This window comes from Photinus pyralis, unplaced genomic scaffold (genome assembly GCF_008802855.1).
Source record: "Photinus pyralis isolate 1611_PpyrPB1 unplaced genomic scaffold, Ppyr1.3 Ppyr1.4_LG1, whole genome shotgun sequence".
Taxonomy (NCBI): Eukaryota; Metazoa; Arthropoda; class Insecta; order Coleoptera; family Lampyridae; genus Photinus; species Photinus pyralis.
This window is the reverse complement of record NW_022170249.1, coordinates 44,767,218-44,787,378: the sequence shown is the minus strand read 5'-3', so window position 1 is coordinate 44,787,378 and position 20,161 is coordinate 44,767,218. Positions and strand designations below refer to the sequence as shown.

Sequence of the window (20,161 nt, the reverse complement as noted above, 5' to 3'; positions counted from 1 at the left end):
TATGATTTATTAAAATTGATAAACAGAAAGTTTGAGAAACAGAAATTGTGTCAATTATTATAACATGAAAAACCGCACAGTGAATACAAACACATAAAAGGAAATTATATCATTTATGAATTATGATGTAATGCTGTGTCATTTAGTTTATTTTTTCTTAGTATATGCACTATCAATATTTTATATGTGTTCTTTATGGAAACAATCATCGATGTAGAAATACCAAAGTGTATCAACAGTACGCCCGATCATATCCATAACAAAAAAACTGCTCGGTTTTAAATCACTAACACTACACAGTTAGCTATTCACGTTTGGATATTTTGGAAAGAAGTCCTAATACGGTATTGCTTAGGGGCTGATAGGCTGATATGTCCAGCCGTAGTGCTTGAAACTCAATTTTAAGAGGTTGATTGTAGTTCTATGAAATTTTCGGCCCCAAATGTCGCTTTGACCGCTCATATGTCTGTCTGGGTTCAGTTCTTTATACCCCAATGCACCACTATCTTTTGTTTCAGAGCAATTTTTACCAATTTCATCAGATTACCGGAGAAATTTTGAATACCTCAAATAAATAAAAATAAAAATGTTTTTTTATTTCTTTTTTTTAAGATTAAGTTAATTTAGTTGATGTAGGTATAACGATATTAGTAAGTTTAAGTTTGAGTATGTCACTTTGTGTTCTCCGTAATTGGGCTTGTCCTGTGGAGAATTGAAATTGAAATAAATAAATTGAAATTGAAATAAATAAATTGAAATTGAAATAAACAAATGATAAACGTTTTCTAAAATCAGGTTTGTTTCTCCAACTAGGCACGTTTTTCTGGAACTTGGTCCGAAATTTTGGTCTTGTTAATCACATACGATTACAGATTTTACTTGTTTATGTACGTATATCGATACGGTTTAACAACATAAATTACATTAAAATAGTTACAAATAGGGTGCGCCTAACGACGAGCCGAGTCGGAAACGTACTCAAATTTCTGAAGGTTTGCAAAACTGGATGGAACATTTAGGCGCAAGGACATTTTCGTGCAAAGAACATTCCGTGCGATGACTTTTCAGCACCACCAGTTTTTTGCTACCATGGAAAATATATTCAATTTTTGTAATCAGGAGTTATATTTAAAATTAACTCTTTTTGCAAAAAGTCCATTAAACATGGGCCAGTTAGATTTTAGTAATGAAGATTTCAATCAATTTATTAGCGATCTGGGGAGAATCAGGAACTGTTTTCGCACGATACAATGATGTAAATAATTACCGGTCTGTATTGCATAATACGATGGAGCCCTATCCACATGTCAAGATCTGTCAATAATTGGCCTAATTGATTTCCTAAAAAATCTATTGTGCATTTTACAAAAAATATTAGCGCATTCGTAGTTTTTTTATGTAGACTCTCACTCATTTAAAATGTTAAAGTCACCCCACCCCTCAAAATTGAGGCACGAACAAAATTTTAAAAATATGTTAAAATTTGACCCCCAAATCCTTATTAAGACACCAAAATAACATAAAAATATTTAAAACCGTTTTAAAAATATCGCCTTGTAACCAGAGCTGGGCAGTATTCGATTTTGTAAATACTTTTTAGTATTCAAATCCTTTAAAGTATTCAAATACTTTGTAATTAAATACCTTTATGGAAGCAGTATTTGTTTTTGTAACTCAAATACTTTCACAAATATTTAGTATTCGAATACTTCGCAAAGTATTTGGATACTTCGTAAAGTATTCGAATACTTCGCAAGGTATTTAAATAGTTTGAGAAGTATTCGAATACTTCGCATAGTATTTGAATACTTAACCTTCCTTTTTTTACCAAAAATCGACTACTCCAAAATTTCTCGGGAAAACACTTTTTCTTATTAATTTTGGTGCGTAGAATCCAAAACAATTCGTACTTTTTCGATCAGACTTCTCAATCAAAAGTTATAGACTAGAAACCAATTTCGAAAAAAAATTCAAAGGGCTGTAACTTTTGAACTAGTAGCCCAATCTTGGAACTGTTTGAAATTATGGATTCTACAGGCCACATTCTATAAGAAAATTTTTTTCCGGGTCGATCTGAGACAATTTTTTTTGCGGGCCTCAAAAAAAGGCAGTGTATAACCTTCCTTTTTTACCAAAAATCGACTACACCAAAATTTCTCGGGAAAACACTTTTTCTTATTAATTTTGGTGCGTAGAATCCAAAACAATTCGTACTTTTTCGATCAGACTTCTCAATCAAAAGTTATAGACTAGAAACCAATTTCGAAAGAAAATTCAAAGGGCTGTAACTTTTGAACTAGTAGCCCAATCTTGGAACTGTTTGAAATTATGGATTCTACAGGCCACATTCTATAAGAAAATTTTTTTCCGGGTCGATCTGAGACAATTTTTTTTTCGGGCCTCAAAAAAAGGCAGTGTATAACCTTCCTTTTTTACCAAAAATCGACTGCACCAAAATTTCTCGGGAAAACACTTTTTCTTATTAATTTTGGTGCGTAGAATCCAAAACAATTCGTACTTTTTCGATTAGATTTTTCAATCAAAAGTTATAGACTAGAAACCAATTTCGAAAGAAAATTCAAAGGGCTGTAACTTTTGAACTAGTAGCCCAATCTTGGAACTGTTTGAAATTATGGATTCTACAGGCCACATTCTATAAGAAATTTTTTTTCCGGGTCGATCTGAGACAATTTTTTTGGGCCTCAAAAAAAGGCAGTGTATAACCTTCCTTTTTTACCAAAAATCGACTGCACCAAAATTTCTCGGGAAAACACTTTTTCTTAGTAATTTTGGTGCGTAGAATCCAAAACAAATCGTACTTTTTCGATTACAGGCCACATTCCATAAGAACATTTTTTTCCGGGTCTATCTGAGACAATTTTTTTGCGGGCCTCAAAAAAAGGCAGTATATAACCTTCCTTTTTTACCAAAAATCGACTGCACCAAAATTTCTCGGGAAAACACTTTTTCTTATTAATTTTGGTGCGTAGAATCCAAAACAATTCGTACTTTTACGATCAGACTTCTCAATCAAAAGTTATAGACTAGAAACCAATTTCGAAAGAAAATTCAAAGGGCTGTAACTATTCGGAACTGTTTGAAATTATGGATTCTACAGGCCACATTCTATAAGAAAATTTTTTTCCGGGTCGATCTGAGACAATTTTTTTTCGGGCTCAAAAAAAGGCAGTGTATAACCTTCCTTTTTTACCAAAAATCGACTGCACCAAAATTTCTCGGGAAAACACTTTTTCTTATTAATTTTGGTGCGTAGAATCCAAAACAATCGTACTTTTTCGATCAGACTTCTCAATCAAAAGTTATAGACTAGAAACCAATTTCGAAAGAAAAAAATTCAAAGGGCTGTAACTTTTGAAATAGTAGCCCAATCTTGGAACTGTTTGAAATTATGGATTCTACAGGCCACATTCTATAAGAAAATTTTTTTTCCGGGTCGATCTGAGACAATTTTTTTTTCGGGGCTCAAAAAAAGGCAGTGTATAACCTTCCTTTTTTACCAAAAATCGACTGCACCAAAATTTCTCGGGAAAACACTTTTTCTTATTAATTTTGGTGCGTAGAATCCAAAACAATTCGTACTTTTTCGATTAGATTTTTCAATCAAAAGTTATAGACTAGAAACCAATTTCGAAAGAAAATTCAAAGGGCTGTAACTTTTGAAATAGTAGCCCAATTTTGAAACTGTTTGAAATTATGGATTCTACAGGTCACATTATATAAGAAAATTTTTTTCCGGGTCGATCTGAGACAATTTTTTTTTGCGGGCCTCAAAGAAAGGCAGTGTATAACCTTTCTTTTTTACCAAAACTCGACTACACCAAAATTTCTCGGGAAAACACTTTTTCTTATTAATTTTGGTGCGTAGAATCCAAAACAATTCGTACGTTTTCGATTAGACCTCTCAATAAAAAGTTATGGACAAAAAACAAATTTCGAAAGAATATTCAAAGGGCTGTAACTTTTGAACTAGTAGCCCGATCTTCAAACTGTTTGAAATTATGTGTTATCGAAATTATGACAATTTTTTTCCAGTTCTCAAAAAAAGGCAGTACTTTTAAGTTATTCAAATACTTATTTGAGAACAATTTAGAAATGTTGAGGGAAAGTTTCCATTGTCACAAAATCAAATATAAAAATCCGATACATATGAATACCGAACTCGATAGTCTACGTAACTTGAAAACAATAGGGACCTTTCTTATATCCTTAAAACCATGTGTACCAATTTTCAAAGCGATCGCAGGTTTCTAAATAAACTATCATGCACACGGACAAACGGATGGTCAAAAATGGATCTGTTCCAAAATCGCTAGGATTAATTTCAGAAAGGCGTACGTATCATGTGCACGACGTACGATCGCTTTGAAAACTGGTACACGTATTCTTAAGGATATAACTGGTATAAGAAAGGACCTAGTAGGTACGTCCTATATAATAATATAATAATAATAATACGCTTTTATTCCCCTTAAATTTGTATATAACAATAGAAATATAAAAAAGCTAACCCCATACAAAGTATAACTTGATTTTTTAAGTAATATTAAGCCTTTTATCTAGTATACTATTTTAAATTTTTAATGTATTTGAGTGACAAGTATTTGAATATTTTTTACTGTATTCGAATGCTTTTCAAAGTAAGATAATGAAATACTTTTCAAAGTATTCGAATATTTTTTATAGCTCAAAAACCCTGCGGTTTACGTGCGTGGTTTATTCTAACTTTAGCGTAGATTTAGAAAAATGAATAGCAATTGGCGTATTCCATTTAAAATAACGAAGTCACCCACAAGTAGTCGTATAATATTGAAAACATTTTAGGTGAAATTATCTCTCAATAACCTTTATATGCAAATTTTCAGAAATATTTCGCATTTGGTTGCCATAAATTTGAAACTAGAAGACAGACCGCTAATATTTTTTAAAAGGGGCGCCAAAATGGTCAAAAATTCTACAAATTTCCAGCGATTCCAGCAAGAGTAAATATTATTGTAATTTCTTTTAGATTTTCCTAAAACCACATTCGATCGATCTCATTGATTCCATTGATCCCAAAAACAGGTACATACTTACATTTGTTGTTTCGTCGAAATAGGGACATCGTTTACGAAGAAATTGCTCCACTGATCTTTTCATCCCTTATCGTTATGGTCATTGCGGCGTTCCGATGATCCAAATACTTAATATTTTAGGGGCCATGATTACAGTACTAAGAGACTAAAACATTAATCTAGTATCATAAAAGCCCCCTACTTTTCGAAAATTTACTAACAAAAAATTGTTCTAATCTGTCTTGGCACAAAAAACTACTCTTTACTTTCAACAATCCGTCCGAAATTTCTGTAATTATTTCGAGAATTTGATACTGACTGTTAACTGCTAATAAGTACTCTAACAAAATATTGTGTAGCTAATTTGTTACCTAATAACTCCGGTGATTTAACAGATTATGTATTTTTACGACTTTGACCCTGACATTTGTTCTTTCATTTTGAACCACAGGAAACCAATTTGCTCTCGACACACCGGAACGTCACCTACCTTACATAAATTAAGACAAACGGAACACTTTAAAATCTTTAACAATTCATTAGGGAACCCACTTTCACAATGACGCTACCTCATTTTGCCATTGTATACCCTACCTGCCTGTTAATACCGCCCTAAACCAAGGATTTCAATTTCAAATAACTGATATAAACAAATATTTAGTTTTACTTAACAATAAAAGAGTTTTGAACATTTAAAGTGAATCTCCCCTTAATTATTGTTTCCGGTGTAGGTCTGTATTTAAGATGAAGATACCATCAAAGAGAAATAGTGAACAATGGAATCGAATGCATTGTATATTCTTACGAGAAAAATTATGCGGTATTAGAGATTAGAGAAATATTATAATGTATGAATAATTACTATACAGGGTGAAAAGTTTGTCTGCTGTCGAGTCGCACCTTTGGAATTTTTGTTTACATGGGAAATCGTACTTAACTTGAACTTCCAAAGGCGACTCGACAGCAACTCATTTTTGATCGCTCGTTACTAAAATCTAAAATCTATTTAAAATTTGAAACATTGGCTTATTCTTCCATTTTTCCCATACCTGAGATTACGTGTCATTAAATATTCCCCCACAAATAAAATAATGCACCGGAATAAAATTAAATTCAAATTTCAGTACATGTTTTAACGATATCAAAAGGAAAAACAGTAATATAGGTTTTCCCTCACTAGGAACCATGAGTTAAATGTTTTCCCCACAAATTCAAAGGGTTGGAAATCGATTCATTTACTGAAAATCATTGAAAAAAAAACTGACTTAATAATCCCAATAAATAACCGAAAAGTAGCTAAATTACTTAGTTATTTATTGCCACAATTTAACACTCTGCGGCATTTTATACTTGATTAAAGTAAAATATGTACTTTTACTGTAATAATGTGTATGTATACCTACATTCAATTGGAATGCAAACGTTTCAAGTAGGTAGTAGAGTATCCTGGCTTTTAATTAATCGTCTAGAAGTCTATGCAATTTTACTCGTTTTGCCGACATTGATCGGGGGAAGGTTCTTATGGATAAAATTTTGACAACTAGCGATTCCGAAATTTATGCTGCGAATACGCGCCTTCCAATTACACCCAGATTATAGAGATGTACAAGCTACAACGTTTACAATAACAGGTGCTTTGATAAGATAACGGTTGTTTTATTAGTCCGCCTGAAAACAAAAGTGGGAGTCCTTCATGAGATCAGGTTCCTAATTAATAAAAGGTGGTCCATAAACACTGACGTGTTACCTCAACCCACAAATTTTCTACAAATACGGTTATATGCAAATCTCGTAACTTTTCTCCTTATGAATTTATCGGCGAGCACTATCCATAATACGTTGTATAGGTAGGAGCAGTTGGGTTGCGACCCCTTAGAGAGGGGAGGGTATATAACCGTCTCCTAACCAAGCACAACGTATTTCAGAGTAACTGCAAGACTCAATAGTTTCGGTGTTTTTTTACTATTTCAGACAAATAATTATTTTTAATCATGAGGGAAATCGTGCATATCCAAGCTGGTCAATGCGGAAACCAGATTGGTGCTAAGGTGAGTAGTTAAATTTTGCCTAATTATCTTGCTTGGTTTAGGAAACGCCGGTGACAACTATATTAGCCAATGCCGGGTAGACACGCCATCCTTTGTACAATGCAAGCTGTAGAAGTGTAGACTAGATACAAATTTGCATGTTAAGTCGTTATTTTCATGCTTCCTAAAAATAAGAGCGTGGACGATTAAGGGTTAATCGTCCACGCTCTTATTAGTCTTCTGCTTTAATCAATAACTACATACTGGGTGCGGTTGTAATGTTTTGCCAAGCACTACTTTCCAGTAACATGCAAACTGGCCGTGATGTTTAATGTGTTTAGTCTTTCTCATTCGATTGATAGTAAAAACTCAAATGACTCGAAAATTAGTTTTAGAAAGACATTTCGCATCAATTTTCATGGTCTATTTCACGTCTACGCCCGTTACCTTCTAAAACCTACTTTGAGATTTTGTAGATTCTGAAAGTCAAGTTCAATGTACCTACTCGTACCCAACTATCTAAACGTGTAATTGAGTATTTATTGCCCGCATTTGACAAATTACTTTTACGTAGAGATGAATTACGTAACCCACTTAGCATAGAAAATAGGTATGACTTCACATCGCTCGTCTCTAATTATTACTATTTGTCTGGCTTTGAAAAATGTCCTTCATTCCATTGGCTATTGATTTAGGTATTCGGAGTAAGGGATTTTCGAGGGTGGTTGGGGGAAGACATGTAGGACACAGCTGTTATTCTGTCTAGCATCGATTTTTACGTACATCGTACCTACAGGCACCATTTTTCTAGCAGAAAGGGTAATTTTTGAAATAACAAATTACTTCCGATTATTTTCGCCGAACACGCCCTCCAGTAATTATCTGGTTTAGTCACCCCTATTGACTTGCCTGCCCTTATGATTCATTTTATTGCCTTTGTGCGATTTACCTCAACCCTAAGTAATTTCAACGGTTGCTTCCGGTTGTATTACTCATAGTTTGATTTTGTTGATTTTCATGGTTTAAGCCTTACCTAATGACACTTTATAGGGCATCTTTTAAAATACGAACCCTTTAGTTTAGATCACCCCTACTTGCGAAGCCATAAATAATATTTGTTATATCCTACCCCCCATCTTGTCACACCTGTCGGCCGTTGTGCTTTTTTACATTTTCAGGCTGAATAGGTTGTACAATTTATAATCGATAAATAGGTTTCTTAAAATTCAAAACGCAAAGTACTTATGGTACACGTGTAAATAGTTACGTTTAAATGCTGTTTAAATGCTACATGTACAATTTCATATAAAAACTCAATGTCCAAATCGTTAAATTTTTCCTTTTGTCTCTTGTAATAACTTTTGCTTCGCAGAATTGTGGGAAACACTTTCTTTCAAGGATTGTATTGCATTAGGTATAATATATCTCATTTCTCTTTCATTTTTGCAATACAAACGACTTGTGAACAGTATGTACAGATGTACATTATGTACAAGATGGTACATCGCGAACAAAATAGTCCAACTGCGGAATTTCATCTTACCGTTACATACATCTGACAATTGATTTCCATGGAAACAAATAATAAGTTTAACTGGAGCATGCAAGATCGGTCCTCAAACTGTTAAGGATTACTTAAGACCACGTGGGTCTGGGATGTTGTTTGAAAATTTACTGACATTGAGGAAAAAACAATTTGGATTTTTGTTTATGCAATTTCCTTCAATTTTTCTAATTTTTTCTGAATTCTACACCACGTACTGGAGTTTTTGGATTTTGTTTCTTAACATTCTGGAATTTAACGAATTTTTGAATTCTTTTTAGCTCTCCATTTGCTTAATTTCTCCGGAATTGTAGTAATCTTCTTGAATCCTTCATTTAATTTCCTAATTTTTAAGTTGCGTCCTTTAGAGGAAAATAACCACACATTTTTTTCTTCGTTAGTCTCTATTCTTAGAATTTTTGGATTTATTTTTCGATTTATCTTGTCGATTGTGCTTTTTTATCATCTTAAGAAGGTTTGAAGTTACCCTCAGGGCGTACTAGAGCATCTTGCCAACTACGATCTCGTAATTGTAAGGGTATTAAACTCACTTTTTGAAAATTTACCCATACAGAAAGACTTGCGTTCAATGTACGTTATTGCTCTTGCCTGCTGTTAGAAAGAGATTGGTACGTTGGTACGTTGAACGCTAATTTCAAAGGTCTCGTGGATCCTTCGCGAAAAAAAATTCATTTTAGACTTCCATTAAGTATTCAGGATGTGGCGGAAAGATTTTGTATATATACTTTATAATAAAGAATGTATAAAAGACAGATGAGGGACCGGGAAGGTGGCAATATTTTATCATGCAAGATACTCTTTATGTTATCTTTTACCAAAACCTTGATCTATTTTTTTTCTGTCAAAAAACAGTTTAAGGAGTGGATGCAGGAGCAGTCTCCGCAATAGCTTCCGCGTTTTCGAAACGGCGCATAGAGGATCGTTGTAAACCAATTTTATGGGCGACTTCTTCATCAGAAAAGTGTCAAGAGTACAATTTTAAACTACACCCCATGGCATTTGCCTGTTTTTTTTTAGTAAATTATTATGAATGTTCTGTCGAACCTTCGATTTTTGAGTTAGTTTTAAATCCTAGTATTTAGGTTCACTGGACTTCATAGCGAATTTTTGGCGTAGAACAAAATTTTGTTGTAGAGAATATTGCTCCACGTATCGTATGTAATTTCATATAATGTCTACAGTTGCTAATGTATTCAAATAACAATTTTTCCCCATTTCGATTCACCGAGTCCTTTTACCACCCGCACGTTTGTAAGGGAGGTATTGCATTGGGGTAAAAATGACCTCCCACTTTTTATGGAAATACACGTTTTGAACTACCAGGAATCCAAATCAAACAAAATCTCGATGATGCCGGTCTGTCCGTTCATCTGTACTCTCATTTCCGACTAAACGGCTGAACCGATTGGAACCAAATTTGGTACACATATTCATAAAACGGCTGAATCGCGCATGCGGGGTGCGGGTGGTATCTGTGCTAGCCATAGCAATTTTTTTTACTACTTTAATCCAGATGCCAATAGCTTATTTCTGTAATGATTTTTTGTCCGTTAGTCGACTAAATCAACTAAATTTTCCATTTCGCCGCGGTCCTATTTTATTTGGCCTATCTCTTCCAATAACAAATATTACTTTTTGACTCCGTACAATACGAATTGCTAATAGCCACGTTTTCATACAAAAACCACTATCGCGCCTTTTGTGTTTTTGCATTTGTGTTTTGTATCTATCATTTTTACATATAATACAGTTAACTATTGCTTTCAGTTCTGGGAAATAATCTCTGACGAGCACGGAATCGACCCAACCGGCGCATACCATGGAGATTCGGACCTTCAACTGGAGCGCATCAATGTATACTACAATGAAGCCTCCGGAGGCAAATACGTTCCACGTGCCATTCTAGTCGACCTTGAACCTGGGACGATGGATTCCGTACGGTCAGGACCATTCGGACAGCTTTTCCGCCCTGACAATTTCGTATTCGGTCAGTCAGGCGCTGGAAATAACTGGGCAAAAGGACATTACACAGAAGGCGCCGAATTGGTAGATTCGGTACTTGACGTCGTACGAAAAGAAGCTGAATCATGTGATTGTTTGCAAGGTTTCCAATTGACACATTCCCTTGGTGGCGGTACCGGTTCCGGTATGGGTACGCTGCTTATCTCGAAAATACGCGAAGAATATCCCGATAGAATTATGAACACATTTTCCGTTGTACCCTCGCCAAAAGTATCCGACACAGTTGTAGAACCATACAACGCCACCCTTTCAGTACACCAACTTGTAGAAAACACCGACGAAACTTACTGCATTGATAACGAAGCCTTATACGACATCTGCTTTAGAACACTCAAACTTACCACACCAACATACGGAGATTTAAATCATCTTGTTTCACTCACAATGTCCGGCGTTACCACTTGCCTTAGATTCCCAGGTCAGCTGAACGCAGATCTTCGAAAGCTTGCAGTAAACATGGTTCCTTTCCCGCGACTTCACTTCTTTATGCCCGGTTTTGCACCACTCACCTCCAGAGGCAGCCAACAGTACAGAGCTTTAACCGTACCTGAACTTACCCAACAAATGTTTGACGCCAAAAACATGATGGCCGCCTGCGACCCCAGACACGGACGTTACCTCACCGTAGCGGCCATCTTCAGAGGACGCATGTCGATGAAAGAGGTCGACGAACAAATGCTCAACATCCAAAACAAAAACAGCAGCTACTTCGTCGAGTGGATCCCTAATAACGTCAAAACCGCCGTTTGCGACATTCCACCCAGAGGACTAAAAATGTCCGCCACCTTCACCGGAAACTCGACCGCCATTCAAGAACTATTCAAACGTATCTCCGAACAATTCACAGCTATGTTCAGGCGTAAAGCTTTCTTGCATTGGTACACGGGCGAAGGTATGGACGAAATGGAATTCACTGAGGCGGAATCCAACATGAACGATTTGGTTTCGGAATACCAACAATATCAGGAAGCAACCGCCGACGAAGATGCCGAATTTGATGAAGAACAAGAAGGTGAAGTCGATGAGAATTAAAAGTCCTGCACTTTATCTGAAATCGCTTTTTACTATTTTTGTACGCGCATGTTTTGGTAATATTTACATTCCTTCTTCATGTGTAGACACTATACATACAAATTATAACTTAATTCAAGACTGACGTTATGTTGCTTTTATACTACTTCATAATAGTAACTTTTTTGTAATTTTTCCGATATGAAAATTGCATTAAAATTTTAAACGACTTCCATTTTACGAAATTGCTCCTACTCGTTAATTTATATGGGCTCTAAATTAAGTTATTCCTAATTTTTCCACTCCAAGGTCTACTGGTTTAATCTGTTTTTAAAGAAAATCAATGTTTTTTATCTCTCCATCCTTAAAATGTTGCTATGACTGCACAATATGATATGTCATCATTAAGTTTAAACTTCCATTGCCATTTTGCATTAACATAAGCGATTTTGTAGTTCTTCAAATGGATGTCTTGATGGAAGAAATTTTTTAACCCCAGAATCCCCCAGAATTGAAGAAATCAGATTTTCAATAATTGAAAAAATAGTGCACAGTGTGATAACACTTAAATTTTATCGCCGAGGGCGATTAATGGTCAACGTTCAAATTCAATACCTATCTATTGAGTACGTTATGAGTTTTTCTACTTCAATTGAGTGACGGATCGCATGTAACTGGTAACTCTTCAAGAAAAAAAATATAAATATTATTTTCAGAAGGTAATCATTAGATTTGAGATGCGATAATGTGAAATTTGAAACGATCACCAATCACAGATAATAATTAGCCTCCCTCTAATGACGTAGGTACTCCGTTTTACGCTTTCGCATTAGTATCATGTGAATATTACCCACAACTTATAGATGCTATACATTTGTCTTTTCTTTTACCAATGTTAATTATAAACAAACATGTGGCTATTGCGACTGATTTTCGTTGGCTGTCATTATCAAGCGTTTATCGTAAAAAGGATCGAAATACCTTCATTAATTTGTTCAATATAGTCCACAAGCTTGCAGGGATCGAGGAAGAAAGTCGCTGGACCAAAAGGCAGATACGCGAAACACCATGTGATCACGTATGACCAATTTGACGCTATTGCAAATACAAAATAATAATGTATTTAGTGGCGAATTTATCTCGGCCTACGCTTAAATCGCAATCGGTACCTATTTAGAGACCAGTAAATTAGAGTTTAAATAATATCTATAATATATCCAGCATTTCGTATGTCTATGAAACAGTTTGCAGTGGATATATAAGTAGGAAATGCGGAACGGTCTCAACGAAGGAATTGAAAAATCTGTAGCACTAAATAATCCAGAGGATTCAAAGAAACGGCAGTAAAGCATTTGACGATTTTGAATGCCTACCCACCAAATGGGGGAATGGCAGTAATCTGCAGAATTGGAAGAATTTTAAGAACGTGATCAATTTGAAGGATTTTAATGTTAATGTTTAATTTGAAAAAGGGGAATAAGTCTGAACAATCTCAACCTCTGAAACATTGAAAAATCGAAAGAATTTGAAGAAACGGAATAATCTTCGGAATCTAAAGAATCTGTAAAAAAAAAGAAAAATCTAAAGGGAGCGATTGAAAGATTCGAAGAAACCAACCAACCCAGAGACTTTCAAAGTTGGATATGCAAGCTGAAGTTATAGGTAATAGCTAGCAAAACGCCAATTAGTTTCACGTGGAGCAAATAGGACTGAAGAATCCGTAGGCCTCTAAACTTTTATCTTAAAAGAACTCGAAGAATTATCTCTATAAAAAAAACGAAGAATCGCAAAAGTGTGAAAGCTACGAAAAATCCAAATCCAAAGCATATGGAGAATTGAAAGAACGTTTGGAGTGGTTTTCTGAATAAATTTGAAGAATGTAAAGAATTAGGATGATTTGAATACAAAACCGTAATTTGGCATACTGTGGTGGCGTTGAGCCAAATTTCGTCTGGGTGGCATTCGTTATTACGGAACAAATATATCAGAAATCTAAGAAATTAAGATCCTACTTTATGGATTTATATCTTTGCACTTTACACTAACATTGAAAAATTCGAAAAACTCAACACCTAAAATTGATCACAATACAAAAAACTATATGGATCACAATGGATAATCAGGCAAACCTTAAGAAACAGAACAATTGAATACAACTGAAGAATCAAAAGAACCTGTAGGAGTAGCTAAGGCCTCGGACGGACGGCCGGACGGACGGACAATAAGAAAGAGGCTGCAATATCGCACCCAACTACTTTACATATAAATACTCGCAACTATTATATTATTTCGAAATGCTATAATTTTATATTTTGTTGTTATCCACTAATATTGGTTATTTTTATACATGTGTTATAATGACAATTATTGCGTACATCCCACAGTGATGTGTCGAGTGAGAGTGCTGATAAAATACATTCAATTCAGATTTGGGCATGACATAAATGCAAAAGACCCAATTCACTCTTGGTTGGTGAAATCGGTAAGTTTATATTTATACCTACTCCCCAACAATAAATTAATTGCGCGTGTTTAACAACAATTTGAACTCACTTTATAATAAACAGTTTCCTTATATTATTGTCGTGCTGTAAGATTGTGTAGGTACAAGTTTGTATAGTTTAGTTAAACTTAGTTCTTGTTTGTATCTTCCTGGCTAAATTATGTCATTTCCTAACCAGCAAATTTATTAGTCAATTTCCTTAATGCTCTATAATTCATTTACAAGTTAGAAGTAGAATGTCAATTCGGTTTTGGTGTCTTATTTTTAATTTTCTGAAAAAACGCAATTTTACGTACATGAAAATTACTCAGCCAATTTTTCGGAAACGCGCGTGCATGTTTGGTCTTTCATTTTATACCCGGGCCGGTCAGATTTTTAATCGAGATTACCACATTTCAGAATTAGATACCTATCCTGAATTTTTGCACACGCATAGTTTAATTATGGAACCAAATTACACTTTGCGAGGCCCGAAGCTGCTATACGCTGTAATAAGCTAATAACATTTGGAAATCTCCTCCCTTGAATTCATAATATTTGGATTACCTATGTTTACGATGGGTGTTAATTGTAGGTGACCTATTATATACAGCTTACTCACATGTAGGTATAGTTTTAACGTCAGCAAATATTAACTTGTACACCTACTTTATTGGTACGATTTGTAGGTTACAATTACCATAACCTTGCAAGTTGGCGTTTATTCATTGAACTATTTAACAAGCTGTGCATTAATTAATAATTATTGATATTAAGATTAACTATACTTTTGCATCCGATCGACAAACCGTAGCAGATCATGATTAATTATTTTAATAAATAGATATAGTATTCGATTTGATTGTGTTTCCATGAATGAATCCACATTATTTCGCCTATCGAATTAATCACATCTACCTACACTGATTTACTTTTGAGATCTATGTATGGGTATCTAGGTTAAGGGTACAAACATAGGTTGAATGCGATAGCGCAAGGTATAGAATTAATTGTTGTACTAGTACCTATGTTATCAAAGTCTTGCTTTGTTGTTAGCTATCAACAATCTGATAACAATACAATATTAACCAAACAATGAATTAAAATTTCGACGATACACCAGTAAGTAAAATAAAAATTACACAGGGTGTTTAATGTTTCTAATTCAATAAAAATGAGAAAATAATCTCTTCGTAAAATCCTCAACGGGGGAGAAAAAATCTAATTTCCAGCTCCACGATATTTCACGTCAAGATTTGGCGGGAACACTATGTATTTAATGACGGAATAGCTTCTTCATGCGTTTTTTCAAAAAAATTGCCGAAATTCCTTAAGAATATTGAAATAGACCACCGCAAAAGGGGTTGCGTATACGCAAGTCAAAATAATATTGCAGCTGGAAATTAATTTTGGTTTAGTTATTTTCGTTTTCAGTGATATTGAGAGATCAAACATCGTGAAATGGAAAAATGTTTGCAAAATCAGAAAGCACATACTCCAAAACAAAATTCCTTCAATCGAATCCATCTAATATAACAACGAGTCTTCTTTTACTTAGTTCACTTCTTCCGATTCCTCAGATTTCTTTGCTCTTTAGGCTTCCTCTTTTTCTTTTTCTAAGGGAGCATCAGATATTCTTTAGCATCCTTACTTTACTTTGTTATTTATTATTATTTCGATATCTGCTTCTTCGAGTTCTTCTGGCTTGGGCTTCGTCGCATCTTTCAAGTCCGACACTTCTTCTCGGGCTTCTTCTTTGGCCACTTAGTAACTTTGTGACGAAAACTAGAAAATTCCGATTAGTTCCGAAGATATGCCAAAAAACCGAAATTCACCGATTTGGTTTTTTATTTTTTTCTGATGAGCAGATACAAAAAATTAAAATTCCCCGTTACCACTTTTTGAGCTTTACAAGACACCGTTGAGAGCTTTCAATACAACGTTTCGTTTGATTTTTTATATGATCTATAAAAAAAGTACATACTTGTATTGAGTAGCATTTTTTAATATGAATACAACGATGCACGGCATATAAAAAAAGTTTGAAACTGTTGGTTTCAACAGGATGGTATACCCGTTCACAATGCCATATTCGTACCTGTAAGAGAAATTTTCCAGGAAATATGACCAATAGGTATTGTCGCAGGATCATGGCGTTGTGTGCGAGTGCACCATCCTGTTGAAACCAACAATTTCCAACGTTTTTGATTTTCTTTAACTCGAACTCTTTCATTGCGCAACTTTTCTCTAATTTGACCATCGTCGTACCTTCTATGATTTCGGAGATTGCCATGGTAGACATTCTTATCTTGAACACAGTGTATATCTAGGGAATAATCCTCCACAAGACATACTCGCAAATGCATTCATTATTTCTAATTATCCTGTAGTTTTTCTCTCATCCGGTGATCGAGTGGATGACCTCAATACCTTTAGATTAGTTTCCTTTGATGCAAATTATTTTGAGGTAGTTACGTGATCAGAATATACACAACGCGTCTTAATAGTTAATAGTCTGGGTCTACGCTCACACTGCAATTACTATACAATTATCTATGTATGTGAACTGTTTGTTATTATATTTGTTTATTTTTACTTTCATATGCGATGATCTTGGTATGGTAGTCCAAGTATTTTTATTGATTATAGCAACCTGTAACGTGTAGTTGAATTAAGTTTGATGAAAGATGCACTGATACAATAAGACGTAAAGTTGAAGAATACAAATAGTTTTGCCGGCAACAATTATAAAGAGTTTCTCACGTAATTAGTCGCTTCAGTAGAGTAGGTAATTAAGTTAAACCTCTTCTTTTAATTACTTTTGGAAATTGACCCTATTTCTTTGTCATTGCGTCAAATCAATCGTCAATTTTTCGTATGTCAAATGAAGTTAAGCTTGTATCGGAAAATTTGGATTTATTTTGCTCCCGCGTCTTATTAGGTATACATATAGTTCAATGGCGATTATTATATTAGCGAATTTAGAACTGCATCGAACGCAGATGAACTCTAAACATACGTCAGCACTGGCTTGCATTAAATATAGTTGACATGCTTATTTACACTTCGTTGGGCATAAGGAAGTCGAAAAAGTTGTTTCATCTAAAAATAACCGATTTTTATTCCACTAATTTGAAACTAAGATATTTAAAAGGACTATTAAAATCAAAATAAGATATGACCCCAATGACAACTAAGATTTTGGAAAGTACCTACTTTATTTAAATTTAATATTTCCTATATGAAGACAGGCAATTATACCATAAATGTTTGTAATAAATTTATAAATAACAGTATTGCTATTAATATTGCCTTGTAGTTTATAGGATTTCACAAAATTAAGAACAGCAATTTGTCAATTGTGAATTCCTGTCGTGTTTTAATACACCACCCAAGAAACTGGTTACCTACATTCCACTCTTTTATAAACCTTGGCATAATGCACTATAAGTTCAAACGAATTTAGCTCTTTTTTTATCTTTTATCTATTTTGTTGTTACGTTCAGGTGTATTTGGGTCTGAAAGAATAATCCTCCTGCAATATTGCATGTTGTAAGCGGTGAGAAGTGAAGGGTGGGTTGACTAAAGAGGGGCGGTTAGAAAATTGGGTGGCTAGTTTAAACGATTTGGTTTTATTGGAGAGAGATGTGTCGATGAATTTGTTATCTCGATTACGATTACATTACCGATTTTGAGATTAAGGTTTTGCCGATTTGATAATATGAAAACCAAGGGATAAAGGTGAAGCCAGGCTCTTCCTGCATCTGGAAGTAGTTACTTAAATAAGGTCAATGTTGGTCAGTGCTTATTACTAATGTAACAGTGTAACCTCACCTTTCATTAGAAACGTCCCTCTGTAATCTACTTGCACGGTAATAAGGGATGATATGGCAACATTCAGTCTGACTAGTCATCTTTTGCGTTTGTATTTTAAAACATCTTACGCTTCAATCCCTTTTGCAAGTTATAAAAGAGCAAGACGTATTTAATGGGCCCAAAAGTTCCTTAAGAAAAGTTGTTGCGAATATTGGTTTCCGCTACCAAAAAGGTAATCTAAGAAAAGGTTTAATGGAGTTACCAAATATTTCACTATCAAGAATTTATTTTTTAGATGCGCATGTAAAAAGTATGCAATCTGAAAATGGATGCCAATGTGTCTTTTTGGATGAAACGTGGGTATTTGAAAATGTAAGTCATGACAAGACGACGTCGACAGTACAAAAAGCGTTAGAAAAATTAAACCCGAGGGACGCAGGTACCATACTGGTATTGAATATTGATCAGAACAATATCATCTTATATAACTATTTAAGATATGTGGTTTTACATGCCGAAAACGTGAATGGTTTTATTACTGTAGCATCTTTAATGTTTGCTTCAAAAACAATAATCCAGATTATCATGGGAAAATTGAAAAAGGACAGTTTTCTTTTGTGCTTCGGAGACCATTTGCTACCCTATTTAGAAGAACCATTGCCGATTGTTATGGGCAATGCTTGTGTTATCACAGTAGCTTACTGGAAAACTTGCCAAATTCTTCCTGGACTAAAGCAGTTTCCAAATGACGCATTAAAAAGTGGGATTGCTTTACACTATTCGAGCTCTGGCCTCTGTACAGGTTTGGGTTTCATATTTGAATCTAAAAATCACTCCTAATTCATATTTCATATTTTTCTATAAAGGAATAGTTTCAATGTAAATAGTAGATCATAAATTTAAATATAACTGCTTAATGAGTACTATCATTAAAATGTTTACCTAAAGATGTTGAAGGTTTACATGCAGTGGCAATTGTTAACGTGATCTACGTTAAAAAGTCAATTGTAGTTTAAAAGTGTACCAAGGTGACATAATAAATGTTGTACGTTCTTAGAAACCCAAGCAAACTTTTCGTAGAACTAATGAATTTATAAGTTGACTCCCATGAAATTGAATAATTTAACATTTAGATTAAAGAACTTGACAGGATTCTATACGAAAAGTAAGTTTTAGTGTGTTTGCGATTTGGATTGCAAATCCGCATTGATCCACATCGGTTGCGTAATAATTTCGCTATCGATTCAGAATTGGTAAACCATTATTTTATGCGTGTAGGACGACTCCGCACACCTAGGTTGTACCTTTAAATACACTATTGAAAGTTTATATTCTTCCTACACATTTAATATGAATCATGTATTATATAATTGACTTCCCTTCAATTCGATAAAACTTTCAACGTTGCCAGGGTGTTAGACAGTAGCGATTAATTTTTAACCGACCAGAATAGTTTTTGTCCTCGAAAAGTCCAAAGCGGAGGTGGTTTCCAGTTACATTGACATTCAACTCCTTGTTGGTGAATAGGGGAGATAGCTGTATTTATTCTCATTGGCCTAATATCTTTTAATAACCGTTTCATCGATCAATACACAATTCACGATTTGTAAATAAAGCCCACAAAAAGGTTACGAGCATCCCTAAAGTAGAACTTTGTCATCGTTGACTCACCCCGTCGATTCGGTTTTGTAAACTGCCTATGCAGAAAAAGCCACACGAAGGCTATTTTGGTTTCAATAACGTCTTTTGGAAAAAATGCCCAAATTGAAACAGGTGGTAATAAACTGACTGGCATTTCGAGAGCTAAAAATCCATTATATGGACAAAGCTCTAGGAACCGTATGTAACATAAGAACGGGCTGCTGCTACAAATAAATTTTTGATCTTAATTAGTGGATCAAAATTAAACAACTTCCCTCTAATGAAATTCTCGTGAGACTGTGTAGAAATGATCCATTTATTCAATCACATTTTGGTTTGATTTCATCGTATCACGGCATCCATATATCTCTGCACATGTATAAAAATGGTTGGGTCAGCGTATTAGGGTTGATTTCCGTTGTTACGTTGATGCAATAAAAATACTTTCACGATTACGTCTATATTAAGAATGTGAACTTACGTATTCTAGCACGTTTACCTTTACGATAGATTAGCCTTAATAAAT

At 34.5% G+C, this 20,161-nt stretch overlaps 1 protein-coding gene across 1 annotated transcript; it reads left to right on the top strand.

Moving 5' to 3' along the window:
- The first annotated feature begins 6,912 nt into the window (after positions 1 to 6,912).
- LOC116174618 (tubulin beta-1 chain-like) lies at positions 6,913 to 11,841 on the top strand. The gene is made up of 2 exons (XM_031492561.1): positions 6,913 to 7,120; positions 10,431 to 11,841. The coding sequence occupies exons 1-2, from the start codon at positions 7,064 to 7,066 to the stop codon at positions 11,715 to 11,717; spliced, it is 1,344 nt and encodes a 447-aa protein (XP_031348421.1). The 5' UTR covers positions 6,913 to 7,063; the 3' UTR covers positions 11,718 to 11,841.
- Positions 11,842 to 20,161: the final 8,320 nt, after the last annotated feature.

Coding starts and splice junctions, on each gene's coding strand:
- LOC116174618 (XM_031492561.1), top strand. CDS start 7,064: ATGAGGGAAATCGTGCATATCCAAGCTGGTCAATGCGGAAACCAGATT. Junction 7,121..10,430: donor GAAACCAGATTGGTGCTAAG/GTGAGTAGTTAA, acceptor TATTGCTTTCAG/TTCTGGGAAATAATCTCTGA.